Source organism: Castanea sativa, chromosome 1 (genome assembly GCF_040712315.1).
Source record: "Castanea sativa cultivar Marrone di Chiusa Pesio chromosome 1, ASM4071231v1".
NCBI classification, from domain to species: Eukaryota; Viridiplantae; Streptophyta; class Magnoliopsida; order Fagales; family Fagaceae; genus Castanea; species Castanea sativa.
Window position 1 is genome coordinate 11344793 of NC_134013.1, and position 17897 is coordinate 11362689.

Consider the following 17897-nt stretch of genomic DNA (forward strand, 5'->3'; position numbering starts at 1 on the left):
AAAAAACAGAGCATTTTTTTATTTTTGGATTTGAGGAGAAGATTTTCCATTAAGATTGTCTAATTATGTAGCTTAACTTTGCTAGTTGGAAACAATTTAATTTAAGAGAAAGGAAAAACAATTTAGCAATTTCCAGTGGGTCCAGTGCCGTTTTTTTTTTTTTTGGAAAAGCGCGTTTCAGCACTTCCAATGGGTCTAGTACACTGTTCACGGGACTCACAAACTTCTTTTTTTCAGCAACTTTTTCATTAAAAATGAGTCTTACAGTACTATTCACACATTTAAAAATTATTTTGCTATAGTATTTTCAATTTTCAGCAACAAAAAAAAAAACGGTATCCAAACGCACCTTTAATGCATGTCAATGACCAGAGAGCTGCCTTAAGAGTTACATATTGAGGGAATTACAATTTTTCAACTTTACATTACCCTTTCAATTAGCAGTAAGAGGTTTCACAACTCTATGCAAGTAATTGACTATATATATATATATATATATAGATCTAAAAGAGTGTAATTGGTCACATCTCTTAATTAGCATAGGAATTTGCTTAAAAATCAATTTCACTGAAAGGTTGCAAACATGCAATTAACCCATATGATTTATTTATTTTAAAGAATAAATCATATATATATATATATATATATATGGATTTTACTGACGTGTGCCCTAAAGACACACAATAGTATACTATTTTTGAAAAAAAAATTATTGAAAATTGAAAATATCTTGATAGTTTTTTCAAATTCCCGATTATATATATATATATGTTTGATTCATTGATAGATCTAAAAGAGTGTAATTGGCCACATGTCTTAATTAGCATAGGAATTTGCTTAAAACTCAACTTCACTGAAAGGTTGCAGACATGCAGTTTTAAGCCATATGATTTATTTATTTCAGAGAATCGGGATCAAATTGTCTTTGTCAGACTGGGGGTGCTTGACAGCATGAGTCATGACAAGATGCATTGAAACTATGAAATTTCCTGCAATTGGAAAACTGATTCCTTGTTTTCCTTGTTGTTTTGGTCAGGTAACTAACTAAAATATTCCACCCTTGTAGGATATCCTGGATGAAACAGTGCCTTAAAGGAATGACCGATAGTAAGGTATATGTACTTGTAAAAAAAGAAAAGAAAGAGAAATAGAGTATGGTATATTGGTATCAGTGTGATACACATTGAGAGAGAGATAGAGAGAGACAGAGGGGTATTGTTTGCATTTGCTTATGTAGGTAAAGAGAATTGATAGGGTAAGGAGACATGAGAGGGACATCCCACCAAACTTTATAATTAGGAGCACATGAAAGAGTGACAATGATGTTGAAACTAAGTGGTATATAATGCTATATATTCGATGCATGTTTCATAAAATGGGGCGAACTATAGCCTATAGTGCTTGATAAACGTAGAATCCAAGGCTTTGGATTTTGGGACCTCCTTCCACTTCCACATGCTTCACCTTTTATTTGGGCTTCCCTTTTCTATGTCAGCCATAGCCATTGGGGTCCTTGCTCGTGTTCGGATAAGAATTTTCACTGGTTATTTTTTTAATGGCTCTCTCTCTCTGCCTTTTTTTAATTTTTTCTTACTTTTATTGCCATTGTCCATTTGTGCTTTTTGGCTTTCTTATATTTGACACCACACACAAAGGACCATGTCCTGAGAGCTGAGAGAGTGACTGAGAGATGGACATGATCTTTTTCTCTCTCTCTCTTCAAAGTTGATTCTAAGGAAGTACTTAAATAGCATGCCTATGCTATTCTTTTTTTGTTAACATGTTTATGCTAATCTTAGAACTTAAGGCTGCAACACTGTGGGCTCACAGTGAAGCTAATAAATAATAATAGATGGTTGATTTCTAAGACTTTAATTAATGATATTACTAAATAAAGGATTGCATTACTTCAAAGCATTTTATTGGATACCTATTCATCTAGAAGACTAGAACATGACGTTGATGATGCACCATAATTTTGCTTCATGTCTGCCTTATGTAGTAGTTATTTTCATGAAACAAGATTCATATAAGTCTTGATTGAATATAATGACCAACAAAAAGAGAGTCTTGAATATAGATTAGGTAGGGATGACTACGAAAGGTACAATACAATACGAGAGTTTCCTTTAATCAAATCAGTGGAGAAGGTGGCGCCTATTAAAGGAGGAATATGCTCTTGTTTTAGCTTTAACTTTTCCTACAGAATTAAGATTTTAAACAAATTATTGTTGAGTCATAGAACGATTCCTATGGAACTAGAGTTGCAACTACTAGTTAACGTTAAGATGCACATTAGAGTTGCATCACCAAGAGCTTTCGGCTGCAATTATTTGATAGAACTTGTGGGTCAATGGCATGTACTATTTTAAGTTTGATTAATTGCATCGTAATAGAAGATATAATTGAACACTATTCTTATATTTACATATAAATTTAATTGATTTTTTGGCCCTCTCAATCTAATCATGTTCATGGCTAAGAAGACAAAAAAATAAAAATAAATAAATAAGGGAAAAAATAAAAGAAAGCTCTCTCATGCTTTCAATCCTGATCCAAAGGCTACATTGTGGGTGGTATAGCAATCCATTTCAAGTCTACTTTAACATGCAAACAAAGAATAAAGGTCATTATGAGGGCTTTAAGATTATGTAAATGACAAAGATGATCCAGCATCAAATCACATAAAGACACAGATTCTTTTATAGGACTTCATGTTGTTTTTCTCATGGGAGAGTAAAGAGTAGTGAAAGTTGGGGAGTGAAGAGTGACGGTAAAGCAAAGAGAAAGTGTAACCAGTAATGCTGTAGGAGAATTCAGCAAAAAGTTTAGAGCTGTAGCAGAAGAGTGTGTTGGCCAAATAAACCATAAAGTGAAGCGTGGGGACTCCGACCAAAAAGTAATGCAAAAGAAGGGTTATAAAATAGGACTAGACAGTACTAAGGCTCCAAATCAATAAAAAGAAGGCTAATTGCTAATGTTGATTTGAAAAACTTAGAGAAGACAAAGCTTAATTATGAAAACTCCACTTTTTTTCTATAGTTTCCTAATGATGTCATATTGGAGCTGGATGGATATGAATATAGTAATATATAAACATGCATGTTCAATAATTTTTTTTTTTATGGGACTTAAATATTTTTTAAGGCTAAAATCCAAAAGCAACCCTTAAGGTTTGGGTTTGTTGTAAATACATCACATGAGCTTTCAATTCTTTTTTATAACTCTTTGAGGTTTTTATATCCGCAAAATTGATCTCTTGGATTAACTTTTGTTAGCTCTTATAGACAGAAAAATCATGTGACTATCTCTTGATTACATTAAAAAGACTCACCAACTGATTCGCTTCACTGATCATTAGATGGTCATGTGATTTTTTGGTCCATAAAAACTAAAAAAAGTTGTCTCAAGAGTCAACTTGGTGGATATAAAAACCTCCAAGAATTATAAGAAATAAACCCCATAGAATATTTTTTGCAGCTGACCCAAGTGTTCTAGCATTTAGCCTTCTCCTTTATTTATTTTTTATTTTTAATGATCGATAAGTAAAACTTGAGGGGATTCGAATTTATACTTTACTGGTAGAATTGGCAAGTTACAACACTATATGGACAAATGCTTACAATATAGAAAACACACCTTTTATTAGAAATTTGTGAAGATAATAGGATGCAATTGACAAAATAAAAGTGAATTTAATTAATAGTAACATCATGCCAATAACGTTTACAGTGTGTTTGGAAATTTGGAGGAAGAGGAGGAGGGGGGTAAGGCCATAAGGGTCCTAGGGAAGAAGTAGAGGAGATGGGATGGGAATGACCATCCCTTCATTTTGAATGGTTGCTTTAAAATTTAAGGGGATAGCAATAAATATCCTTCTTATTTGTTTGGATGATTAAAAATTAAAATGGGAGTAGAAGAGTAATAAAATATCATAAAAATTGAGAATTATACTCTTCTTTTATTCAAGTTTTCTTAAAAAAATAAATATAAATAGACACCATTAAGACAAAATTGACAATTTAAAAATATATATATATAAGTTGAACCTCTACCCTCAAATCTCTTTCTTCCCTCCCTTATATAAATATAAATGTGATAAATGTAGCACTTTTCATAATGAGAAATGTTATATTCACAACATTTTCACAACAAATTCTAAGTAGCAGATTCTTACTTGTTATTATTGATTAGACATTTTTCACAACACTTTCCCAATTTTTCTCTCTTAGATGTTTGTTTTCCCCTTATATTTTGGCTATAATTTGGGGTTTAATATATTCATTTTACAAAATTAACCTTGTTTATTTTAATCAAAGAACTTACCTAATTGGGTAAAATTTGGAGGCCTTCATATTTTGGGGGCATTTGCGGTTGCCTAACTTGTCTACGCAAGAGCCGACAATGCTCTCTTCCTCCAAGCCTCACAAACTGGAGGAGGAAGAGTCTAGTTATTACTCACAAATGGTGGATTTTGAGAGGAAACAAACTTGGCCAAGGCATGAGCAACCATGTTTGCTTCCCTTCTCACCTAGCAAAATCAATAAGAACGAAAATCTGAGCTAAGTATACTTTAGAGTCATTACAATATTTGCAAGCATTACTCCCCCCTCTACTTGTGTCAATCGCCACTTACACTCACAACAAGTTGTTAAAAAAAAATATATGATATCCCTCACAGTGCGGATGGCCTAATATTATTGATGTTGCTCCTTATCCACAGCGATTTGATTCTTTACTCAATAATGGGTCACCCATGCCTACAGTGAGTCAATGACCCTTCTTTTCTTTTCTTTTTTTCATTTTAATTTTTAGGTTTAATAGAGTTTCACGTTTCCACTCCGGTGATTGTGCTTTATCATCATGCAATGACATAAGTAGAGTTCGAACCACAAATATATTATTCGACAACAAAAATTTTTTTACCAATTTAATTAATTAAATCCCTGCATTGACCTCCATTGATTGGCCAACTCATGAGTTCACATAAATACCACAACAAACTTCCGGTCAATCAAGGGCTAAAACGTAAATTAGTAGTTGAAACTTGAAAAAGAACCATTATCCACAGAAATCATATTCAAAAGTAATATAATAACTCAAAAAGGTTTGAATACTCAACTTAATAGAGCACAAATCTCCTACAACCAAACCTATCCAAATTCGTAAAACCTATCAAAAATCTCAAGTCTTACCACACCCCAAACCATCAATCAAAGTTCTATTGGTGATTAGACCCTAATATCCACGCTGTCTTCATACATCCTAACACATAAAACACTTTCCTCCCTACAATATTGAAGGCTGAGAACAATGCTAAATCTACAACATTTTTACAAAACCTTCACAACAAGTTTTAAATTGCATGTTGTTATGAATTTTAATCTAAATTTACTATTTAAATTACTTTTTTACCCACAAATAACAATACAATGAGTGAAATTTATAGTAAAAATATTGTGAATTTCTCTCCACTAAACTCACATTGCAAATTACAAATCCGTATCAACGGTAGCTAAAAAGCCAAAATGGAGACCATAAAAATTTAAACGGCACAAAACACTGTTGTTTTCTCTCTCATCCTCCCTCTCTCTCTATAACTCTTTGTGAAAAAATAGGCTCTCTCTCTCAATCACTCCCTCAATCTCTCTCTCTCTCTCTATCTCTCTCTCTCTTATTAAATCACCGCCGACATCGTAACGGCTCGCCGTTATTTCGGCGGTGCCGATTTGTTCCTTACACTCCGGCGATCTTCTGAAACCGCCTCGGCCCCCTCTCTTCTTAACTGCCTCGGATTAACTACTCTCATTTCGGTTATTATACGGTTGCTTTGATTTCTTCATTTTCATTGAAAATATCCACATAGGTACTGATCGAGTTCTCTCATTCATGTAAAAACTTTTCGTCTATTTGATTTTCTTGTTTGTGTTTGTGTTTGAGTTTTTTTTATTTTTTGAATAATGTATTGGAGACTTGATAGTTCCCTGAGATATTTTTTTGGAAATTAAATTCAAAATTTCTTCTCGGTAATTGTGCATTCTTTTTATTTTTCATGTTTCAATTTCATAATGCTTCGATTCTTTCAATTTTTAATTTTTGTGTTTTGGTGCATTTGTTTGGAGGTTTTCTTGGTTTGTTAGGTAGTGTTCTTTATGATTATCTCTGGCAATGTTTTTGCCCTAAGTTTTGGGGAATCTTATGAATGGTTTGGTTTTTGGCTTTGAAATAACTTTTTTTCCTTTAAAAAAAATTTTTGAAATTTTGGTTTTGTGATTTGAGAAAATGGGATTTTCAAGGGGTTTTTCTGTGGTGGATTTAAAAATGCAGTACATAGTAGTGTAAGGTTTTTAATTTTAAGCAAACTCCATTTTGATTAAGCCTGATTTAACCGTTTAGCTTAGTGGAATCCCATTTTCCATTAATTTGTGTGGAGAAAGAAATTTTTTTTTGATCAGTACTAATGTATGTATATATTTTTTAAATTGATGTTTTGTTGTAAAAATTAAAACATTATTGGTTAAAGTGGGATTTTCGACTGGTTCTTTGTGATTTACTTTTTTACTATACTGTCCTGTTTTTCTGTGATTTCTATTAGTCACGTCTTGAAAATTTTGTATTTGTATTAACTGTTTAGTTTCTTTTTATGTGTGCTAGGTATACAAAATGATAGGATCCTTTCTCACCCGGGGACTCGTGTATGTCACTCTGCAACTCAATTCTTGTTCCTTGTTTGACTTTGTAGGTTAATTGTTGTTGTTGTTGTTAGTTGTTGAAATTCAATTACTTTGTAATGTGTTGGCAGAATGGTTTTTGGCTATGCTTATCCAGCTTATGAGTGCTACAAAACCGTTGAAAAGAATAGGCCGGAGATTGAGAATCTTCGCTTTTGGTGCCAGTACTGGTATGTTGTAGCTTGCCATTTCTGGTATCGAAGAATTGTTATGTTGTAGGTTGCCATTTGTGTCAACAGTTGTTCTGCAAATTATTTCTAGTGGTAAAAGTGCAGCACTTTCCCTTTTGCATTGCAGGATTTTGGTGGCTGTTTTGACAGTTTGTGAGAGAGTTGGGGATGCTTTTATTTCATGGTACGGGTTCTGGTGTGAATTAGGAGTCAATTTTAATGCTTTGATAAATCTCTTTCTGTATCTTTAATTTTAAATTTTTTTTTTTTTTAAATTTTCTTGAAGGGTTCCAATGTATAGTGAAGCTAAGCTGGCATTCTTTATATACTTGTGGTACCCTAAAACAAAGGTATGGGATTCTTTTTTGGTGTTGGGGAATCAACTTATGTGTCTATATAACCATTTGTTTGATTTTCTTCCCCGTTTCTTTTACTTAATATTCATGTAATTGTGTCAGGGAACGACATATGTGTACGATTCCTTCTTTAAGCCATATGTCTCAAAGCATGAGAACGAGATTGATCGTAACTTGTTGGAACTGAGGACCAGGGCTGGAGATATGGCAATTTTGTACTGGCAAAGAGCTGCAAGTTATGGTCAGACAAGAATATATGAGATTTTGCAGTTTGTTGCTGCACAATCAACACCACGGACTCGCCCTCCCCAGGTAGTTTATAAAGATATGATTTTGGATTTATTTCGCTTCCTGTTTGTGTTTTTTAAGCCCATGTCTGATAGCCTTATTTGGTGACTTGTGCTGGGAAGCATCACACTTGGAACAATGTTGAACCTCTCTCTCTTTTCATGAAAGGAAATTGTCAGGGCAAAGTTGACCATCATTTTTTTTTCCCATCTCATCTATTTTTGTGATGCTCTTTTGTATGTTTAGTTTTTCTGTTCTGGAATTGCAGAATAAGTCTTACATTTTGCAAGAGATATATTATTGGAGTTGTGTGCTTATCTGTTACAGTTGGATTGTTTTCCTGATGAGCTGTAATGATTTTACTTCAGAAATTCAATATGCCAATGTTGCCTTTTGTTCTCTCATTTGGCTTAGAGGTGAATGTGGGTTACCAATTGCCATTATACTAGCTAGGGTTTTTTAGAGATGTTTCAAGCCTGTCTTCCGAATTATTATAAATGGAGCTTTCTTGACTAGAGTTTTAGATCAGTCTATGAATGTTTGGGTTTTATGTTAGCCAGTATCCATGGCAACAAGTTTAAAGTGAAAAAATAAGGGCAATGTCCTAAATACAAATAAAAATAAAAATAAGTTTTTTAGGGTTTAGAATTTGATTGGTTCTATATTAAAATCCTACATCCTAGTTGAATTGATACTGTCGAATTGGAACTAAATTTAAGTGCTTGTATCTCATTAAAAATCCAGTCATTATATGTATACTGGAATATGTTTTTAATATTTGATATACTGTAAATAATATGTTACTATTCTGTCTTTTGTTTTTTTCTCAGTCGCAGCCTCAACAACAACAACAACAAAAACAACAACCAAATGGTAGGGTTCGTCCAACCCCTCCTCCTAAGCGCCAACCAGCTAAAGCACAGCCGGAAACTGAAGAACCACCATCTCCCACTTCTAGTACATCTTCTAGTCAAGACCAAAAGGAGGTAGCAGAAGAGGTTGGTCCTTCACAAGTACCTAAAGCAGCTCCCCCCACAGCAGCCCCCCCTGCAGCAGCCCCTCCTGCAGCAGCTGCAAATACTCAAAAAGCAACTGCTCCATCTGAAACAACCAGCCAGACCACACCAACTGAAGCTCAACCAATGCAAATTGAAGCAACACCACCTTCTTCAACTGAGGAGAACACGAATCCTCCTCCACCAGAGACAGTAATTGATGAATCCATTCGGGTCACACGTGGCAGATTGAGGAAAACCCGTTCTACAGGAAATCGTTAGGGAATGGAAGATGGCTGTTTTCCAATTTAAAATCTTGCAAAACTAGCATTTCATCTAGGCGAACAATGGTGTTATTGAACGGTGATCTAGACATTGATGTAAATTGTTGTTTTCTAGCTTCTATTCCATTTGTTGCTTTATTTTTTAAAACATTTGTAGTTAGATGGGGGTCTTGAGTTGGTGGGGGGGCGCTCTTTGATGCAACTCTGGAATGATTAGGAATGAAGATAAAAGTAAAATTGTTTTGCAAATTGTTTATGTTTAAGATTGACTTTCAGGGTTTAACCTACTTTCTTGTGCTGATGTATGTAAATTTGGTCTTGCAAATTAGGTTAATGTCTTATCAAAAGGAGGGGTAAGTAGGTTAAACGTTAAAGAATACATAATGTCCAAAGCTTTCCTTATTTTATTAGTACGATTATTTGTTGGAAGACAGAAGTCTAACGGTTCAATTTTTTAAATTCCCAAGGTCACATGAAATTTTCCAGGACAAGAGGGTTAGGAACTTAGGATAGCAATAACTATAGCTTGGGGCTTTCACTCACAAAAAAATAAATGTTGGTTAGTAGTGATACGTTTTTTTTTTGCTAAATGGATGCGTTGACATTGAAGTTCATCACCTACCATCACATCACAGCTTAGAAAGTTTCGTGATATTATTATTATTATTATTATTTGCATTAGGTGACACTTTAAATTTAGGTGTTAGAAAAATTATATAACTCTCTATAATTTATTGGAATTTTAAATTTAATCCAAAATTTAAAAAAGACAATTAAAAGTATGACATTTTCTATCCGTCCAATTCAAACAGACAGATTATCACAAAAGATACCATTATCATTAGATTATCACTTAAACTTTCTAAAGCTCTATAATTTAAATAAATATAATATATATTAACATCAGTTGTAAAAGTTTAGTTATTGTAATATATATCAACATTTTCCATATGACAATTGTGAAATTATATAATAATTAGTTATTTATATAAGTTTATGCCCACATCATATCATATCATGATAGAAGTTTAGTTATCCTGTATTATATGATAAAAAGTTGTGTGTGTGTATATATATATATATGTGTGTGTATATATATATGTGAGGGGCAGAATAGTCAAAATACGCTTTTGGGCCTTGCGCCTGATTTATAGGTATTAATTCGTCCAAGCAGAGCCTTGAAGTTCATAAGCAAGCTCTTGTTGGAAGGGTTGGTGGGGTTGTCCGAGGAGGGGTATCTCCTCAGCCAAGTCAAGTGGAGGTCGAACGATATGTCATGATGTATAGAGGAAAATGCTAGAAGGTTTATTGGGTAAAGATATATTCCACACAGTTATAAAGAGGAAGAACACATGAGCAATATCATGGAAAAAGCTGCTACCACCGCATTAAAGACTCTGCACCTCCCTCTCTGACCGCATTAATGGGGAAATGATCTTTGAACAGTAGTGATCAACCTTACAGCTATTATTTAAAGACTTCAAGAGGGTGGTAGATGGGACCAGTATTTGGATTGGTGATCTGTGCTATACGTGGAAGATAGAGGGAAGAAAAAATGAGATATAAAAGGAAGAGAAAGGCATTAGAGGGAGGGGGGACAAAAACAAAAAAAGAAAAAGAAAGAAAGAAAGCATTGTATACATCATCTTCAATTTTAATATATTGTTTGGAGAAGGAAAGGCAATATAAGACACGCTCGGCTTACGTCGGAGGAGAATTTCTGTTATTTTTATCCATTAATTGTGTAGATAGTGGCAATCTAGCCCACATATTTGTTGTCCAATTTTCATATAACCTAGGTTTCAAGCCCACACTCTACAAATTTGATTGTATAAGGCTTTTTTTGGACTTGAACCCATCACGCGGTTAGGTACGGGTACAAATTGTGCACTTACAATATATATATATATATATATATATATATATATATATATATATATAATTTAGTTATTTATTTATTGTGCTCTTGTCTGTTGGATGTTATTTTTTTAAACACCTTTTTCTTTTCATTTTTTTCTCCTTTGCCGTGTGGCACACATTAAAATTATCAATGGTTTACTCTATTATTATCAAAGTTTGAAGCTGTTTACTCCAAATACAATGCTATCATCATAAGTTTCTAGAAATATAAATGAACTTTTATTATTTTAATCATCTATCAATTTTTTTAATAATAATATTTCGTAATATATGTCATACTTGCGTTATATGGCTCATGCTTCTGCCATGTGACATATTATAATTTATAAGTACATTAATATTATTAATATAATTAAATCTAAATGAAATTTTATTAGAGTTTCAAGAACATCAAAACAATTTTAAAACTCAATAACCAAAGGTTTTACAAAATCTTACATAAGTTTCATTATTTATTTTAAAATTTTATTATATTTTTTGGTTGACAAAAACTCTGTTTTACATGTAATTTCACAATGTTTGGTCATTCATCTTTATTATCTAATATTTTTATTTAATTTCAATTATATTATTGAAAAGCTTTCAAGTTTCAAGTTTCAGCCCTACTTAATCATTGAAAAGGTTGACATTCTCTTTATCAACCCACACCACACTAACTATTTATTAATTTATTAAGGGTGTTACGTGGATTGTGTCAACTTATTTAATAAACAAGTCGTGTTCAGAACAAAGGGTTTTGACATGCGTTTTGGTAGGATTGGCATGACTATCACCCCATATGGTCAAATACCTTTTCCTTGACACAACACAAACACCACTGGCCAACAAAAGAGCCATCATAAACAAACTGTTCTGAATTCCATTGGCAGTGACTGAGCCTCTACAAAGAACGTTTGCTTTGATGCAGATTTTATATAGTTTGTCTAAATCATACCAAAGACCAAAATGGTATGTAGCTTATACCAGACTAATGATCCTGCAGCGTTGATTTAAAATGGAAAACCCATACCATTTCATAGACAGAAAGAGATCTTATCCAGAATTTTGGGTATGACCTATGTGCCAGTACTTGAGATTTTCCACTTTCCAGTAATATGGCAAACAAATCAGGTAGGTAGTCCATACGAGAAATTTAAGCATGAGAGGTTGAAAAACATCTCGGCCATTGAACATAGACTTCATCAGTTCAATAATAACAAAGAGGAAGCAGAGTTCTCAATCATTCACCATATAAAAAGAGAACAAACATGAACTCGTAAATTCTGCAACATCTTTGAGTTTAATGTCTCCCCAGATAGTTGAGCAAGAAAATAGTTTTCCTAAAGGCCAGGCATGCCCATTCCTGTTTTAGGATCGTAAGTCTTCTCCAACACAAGATCCATTGGTGTATCCTTGGGACCAGCTGCAGAAACGAAATAACAATGTGACCAAAATGCATAAATTATTAAGCAGAATTATAACAAGCACAATAAGCTCTCCAACTGTTTCTTACAAGGAGAGGATATGCCATTTGAGCTAAAATTCATTGGCATGTTCAAAAGAAACTTCACAAAACAAAGAATTCATACAGAATCCTTGTAGATGTTTCTCATTCCTGTCTATATTTCTTTATTTCTTTTTTCTTCCCAATTTTCTCAAGGTTTAATTCTGACTTGTACATCTATTTCAAAAGGGAAACTCCATATTTTGGCAACCATATCTTCTGATGGATGCCAGCTGAAAAGCCCTGTTGGTACCTATTGACTACCTCAATTTGAATCATACTGGCTACTGTTGAGCAACGTGTGTTTCAAAAGACATGCTCCCGTTTTTTGATGGGTAAGTTACATACAGTAGATCTTCTCCATACCATTATTATGAGACAAGGAAGTGTCAATTGAGCAATAGCTCAATTGGCAAAAGACATGCTCACTTGTGTGTTTGGATGCACTTATTTTCATAAGACACAGTGGACATAAAACATAGATGTTAAATATACATATGACATGATTCTCAAAAAACATATATACATATGACATTGCAAGGCACACAACACCAGCCATTCCTGTTCCCATCCAGTCTGCCATATAAATGTAGCATGCCCTCAATTCAACTAAGCCTTAATCTCGATAAAATTGATGTTGACTTCATAAATCTTCATCAAATAATTAGAGTCAACTACAACATGTTCCTTTATTGTCCACCATATGGATATAGCATATTCTCAACTCAACTAAGCTTTAAACCCGATTAAATAGGAGCTGACATCACAAATCCCCATCAAATATTTAGAGTTGATTTTGAACCTAATACTTCGCTCTTCAGCCTATTCTAACAGGGGAAAAAGATGCCATTTAAGCTAAACGGCTAGAGCTCATTGGCGAATCTACTACATTTATTCTTTCCTACCATTCTATCCCATTTAAAAGCCTCTATCTTGCTGCTCTAGTCAACAAAACCTTCTTCATGACTTTTAGCCATATCGTTTTAGGCCTCCCTCTAAGATGCAAAACAAGTTTGCAAGAATAAGAAATAAAAGGGGGAAAAAACAAACAAAAGAAAATACTCTAGGCTTCACCGCATAAGGGTGCTTGGAATCACCACCAAACTGTAAAGAAACATCTCTAATTAGCAATCTTATTCAAAATGCATTGTCTGAAAACTATTCCTGGAGCCTCTTTTTAATAAGTTTCAAAGATTACGTTAAGCTACAATTACATCCCACAAATTGAAATCCACAGCCCTGATAAAGGACATTCAAAATTCAAAAATTAAAACCTAATATCTGAAAATAAAAATATGAAACAAGAAACTCTGAAATATTTTCGGATGTGCTCCCTGCATCTCTCTACCTATTTTCACTCCACTCAGTTGAATCACTTTTTCACCAAGACATGAATTGGTCTCTGTTGCAGAAGACTATCTCAAGTGGCTCTCCCCCATCACTACTTCAATATGAGCTACACCTACCTTTGAGGCTAACTACATTCCATATCCTATCATTACCCTGTATCCATTTGGACATTCTCATTTAATTTATGTTCATTTCATAAACATGATACTTCTAAACAACAACAATATAGCCTTAGTCCCAAAACAGCCTCATATTCTCTGACATACAGTACAACCACCAGTCATTTCTTTTTTTTTGTTGATAAGTACAGCACAACCAGTCTTATATAGCTTTTATTATTGGCAAGTTACACATTCGCCATGGTTTTTGAAATGACAACATCATCCTCCACCTTGCTCTTAAAGCCTTTGTGCCAAAACAGCCCCATTCTCTCTAACATAAAGCACAGCTAATCATATATAGTTTTCTTAGTGGTAAGTTGCACAAGCACCCAATGGTTTTTGAAACAACAATATCACCCTCCACCTTTTTCTTATATGAGCCCTACAGAATGAGTATAAATACATGTGTGCTGTGTAACTAATCTGGTGTTTGTATATTTAAACTTTCAATACATTTTCTTAACGTTATTTCACACTAAGAATATTGAGTTATTGTCTTCATGACTATCAATCAAAATTCATAATATTAATTCTTTCTTTCTTTCTTTCTTTTTTTTTTTTTTTTTTTTGATAAGTATAATTCACAATATTAATAATAAAATTCCACTGTTTAAATCTTTCCTTACAACAGCTACACATTTCTCTTTTAGGTATATGCTGTGTGGGGTTTTTAATCTAAAAAGTAAGGCAGTGACTTCAAGCCTCACATCACATGGCTTATGTCTAATGTGTTGAGTGCTGTCATGTATTCTCCCTATAATTGCAAATTGAAGCATAATGTGTAAAATATGCAACCTAGAATTGTCTATTATCACATGTTTGTAAATAAAAACAAATATGCTGAAGAAAAACATCCACTGAGTCAACCAATAGAACTTAAAAATGAAAATAAACCCCCTTCGGGAGGGAGGGGGGGATTAAGCTTGGGATAATTACCAACTGTAGGCCTCGGCGTTGTCCTTATCTTCAAGATCTCTGGACGAGGTATTATGGAACCAGATGCTCCCAAACCTCGAGATACTCTTACTTTACTGCCATCTTCAAGATACCTAGTTCCTAACTTACAAGGCTTCCTGCATAAGTAAACATTACGCACCACCCCTGTGAAATAAAGAATAGAATATCAATAATTGTTAAATCAGAAGCCTAGAGTAATTCCATACCCAGTCACTGGATCAACAATTTGAACATTTGACGCATGCAGTGGTGCTTCAACTGTAAAGATCCCACCTTCATGACCTTGCCCTTGTTTGATATGTTTCTTTACCTGAAAAAGAGCAAGAGACGATGATAACAACCTTATATTAGACACGTGGTCTTTTTCAGTACGATGAGCATCTTTTTTGAAAGCTGTGAATTCCCTTTAATCTCTCTAAGTCATTTGAGGCAATAATATATGATTCAAGTAAAGAGAATGGCACAAAGTCACACAATAAAAAGAGTCACTGAACCCACAATTTGTTCGACTTCTTTTACTCTAAAAAGCGTTGCAGATTTCAATAAATTGTGCCTTCTAAAAAGTTTCAGAATGTTTATTTAATATCTTTACAAGGAATGGAATTTGGATCATTAACACCGGTACCTTATGTTATAGGAGCTAGTCTGTTAGTAGAAGCACCTAAAAAAGAATAGTCAGATAAACTGTGTGGAGAAGGATTGAGCAGTTTTAAGTTTCAAAGACAATGGGGGATTAAAATATCGTGAAAGAAGCTAACTTGTCTCTTTTAGATATGGAAAGATATATCTATTAGGAAATTTTAATTGAGGACCTATTCAAAATCCCTGTTAAACGTTAACGAAACAATAACCATTTGCTGGTTGAACAGAAGAACAGCTTAAAAGGAAAATTGACGCATGTATCTTGCAAATACATACATATTACTGTATTCAATCCGCATATATTATGCGAACTGCATATAATATTGTTGCAAACCATTATAGCAACACATTTGGTCATAAATAACCAAACCATTTAGATCATCCTATGAAACTGTCAAGTTTGACTTGCTGTTGCTAAAACCAAATTCTAACAATCTCAATACAAATTGAACAACAAAAAATGATATACACCTTAAAATTTTAATCAGAAAAAGAATGAAAACAAAATGTTATTCTCACATTGTAAACCTTATAATAATAAAAAACCACCCAAATAAAAATCGAAGAGTTCCTCACCAAATTCTTGCCCTCAACAATAACCCGATTCTGCGAGCGAATTACACGCTTAATAAGTCCCGTCTCACCTTTGTCTTTGCCCCTTATAATCATAACCTGCAACAACCAAGCCCAAGCAAGTGCGCAAAAAAAAAAAAAAAAATCATATTATGTTAAAGAAAAAGCAAGTAGTTGAAAATGAATTAGAAAGTTTTGTTTTTCCCTTACATTATCTCCTCTGACAATCTTCCAATGCCTGATGAGTTTCTGAGCCGCTTTCCAACCCATTTCGAACTAAGCACAAAAGAAGAAGAAGAAGAAGATGAAGAAAGAAATCATTTTCAAATGGAAAAAAATAAATAAAATGTGTTTAGGGTTTATCTGTATGGGGTTTTTGTCTTAAACCCTAAAACCCACTACTTTTTTCAGACCCAATTTTTTTTTTTTTTAAATGTGGATGTTCCATCTTTTCCAATTACTATAATTAAACCTTTGTAACACGAAGACAGATACCCTATAATTTGAAATTTAAGGTTTGGTTATGAACATTTAGTGCCATGAAAAACACTAAAATGACATTATTCTTGAAGCTTAAAACTAGCTATCAATGATATCAAAGCAAAGATTATATAGTTCAATAGAATGAAGAGAGAGAGAGAGAGAGAGAGATTGGGTCACCTCAAATTGCAGCAGTGCGTGGGCGTGTGCCTGACTGAGCGATTTTTGGTAGAGGGCAGGGTCGGCTAAGCTATGGATGGAAGTGACTGTGAGCTGGGTTTCAACCCGACCCGGTGAGAATTTGATGGGTCTTTTTTTTTTTCTTTTTTTACGGTTGCTGTGGTGGAAATTTACACTAATCGCAGTAGGTATAATTATAAATGATGGTAACTAGTTTATCAAAAAAAAATTAAAAATTGATAGTAACTATTAAGTATTAATCAAAGTTTTGCAAAATAACCTCTTTGAGAATTTAAAATGAGATTTTATTAAAATTTGTCCCAAAAAATTGAATTATTTATAATAGGGTGAAGCTTTTGTCTGATGCACTGGATACGATACGATACAAATACATATTCAATTTTAGACATGTATCTGCATCATATCATATTCAATGTACAAATGCACTGGACAGAAATCATATCTTTTATAAAACAAAAAAGAATTATTTATTGTAAAATAGTCGCATGCTTTTATTAATAAAGTGCATGTGACCCATTTCCATCCATAATAATCGACGGAAATGAAATTGAAAGATTAAGTTTAACAATTTTGATTGCTTAACAATTAATGACACAAAAATTAAAAATACACAAAACACGTTGTAATCGATTCAAACTCTAAGAGTCTTTTTGCAATTTGAAACTAAGGGCTACCATGAATCACTTGAAAACACCATCCTTGATCCCACCGAGTAATACAACCATGGTTTTGAAACTTAGATAGTTCAAAAAATCAAAATTTTGAGAAAATTTTTAAAGTTAGACCAAAGTTGAACGATGATGTGTCATTTGATTGGAACAATGCCCATAAATTGGAACAATTACCAAAAAAAAAAAATCAATTGATTATTGAGGTATAACTTTTTTTTTAAAACTTTTTATTGAAAAGAAAAAAAAAAAAAAAACATTTGTTTTTTTTTACAATTTTTTTTTTCATAAAAGTTGTATCAAAACTTTATTAAAATAGTTCATTAACAAATTTTTGGCTAGATTTGAGACCCTTTGATTCTCATTTCTCTTCTTGTAATCCCGTTCGGCTAGATCTGAGAAGTCCAATAACAACACCACGTTGGACAAAGTCACAATAATGGCAGCGAATTCAATAATCAGTTGCACAATTCCCCCCTTCCAGCAGACCATTTACCATAGCCTGATCTGGATTCCACCATTGGGATAACGCTGACGAATGTATTAATAGAATTAGAAAAGTGTTACTTGTCCATCTAGAATAAAATAGACGGGATCACCAGACAGTGTCACAGAATCACAAGGCTCTTGCAACAAAA

At 33.4% G+C, this 17897-nt stretch overlaps 2 protein-coding genes across 2 annotated transcripts; one reads left to right on the forward strand and one right to left on the reverse strand.

Annotated features, from left to right (window-relative positions):
- The first annotated feature begins 5525 nt into the window (after positions 1 to 5525).
- LOC142622126 (putative HVA22-like protein g) lies at positions 5526 to 9073 on the forward strand. The gene is made up of 7 exons (XM_075795556.1): positions 5526 to 5866; positions 6655 to 6695; positions 6803 to 6901; positions 7029 to 7085; positions 7188 to 7251; positions 7360 to 7569; positions 8376 to 9073. The coding sequence occupies exons 2-7, from the start codon at positions 6664 to 6666 to the stop codon at positions 8820 to 8822; spliced, it is 909 nt and encodes a 302-aa protein (XP_075651671.1). The 5' UTR covers positions 5526 to 5866; positions 6655 to 6663; the 3' UTR covers positions 8823 to 9073.
- Positions 9074 to 11890: 2817 nt separating this feature from the next.
- Positions 11891 to 16729, reverse strand: LOC142622505 (uncharacterized). The gene is made up of 6 exons (XM_075795987.1): positions 16571 to 16729; positions 16121 to 16186; positions 15914 to 16009; positions 14902 to 15005; positions 14675 to 14811; positions 11891 to 12146 (listed from the first exon to the last, which is right to left on the reverse strand). The coding sequence occupies exons 2-6, from the start codon at positions 16178 to 16180 to the stop codon at positions 12064 to 12066; spliced, it is 480 nt and encodes a 159-aa protein (XP_075652102.1). The 5' UTR covers positions 16181 to 16186; positions 16571 to 16729; the 3' UTR covers positions 11891 to 12063.
- Positions 16730 to 17897: the final 1168 nt, after the last annotated feature.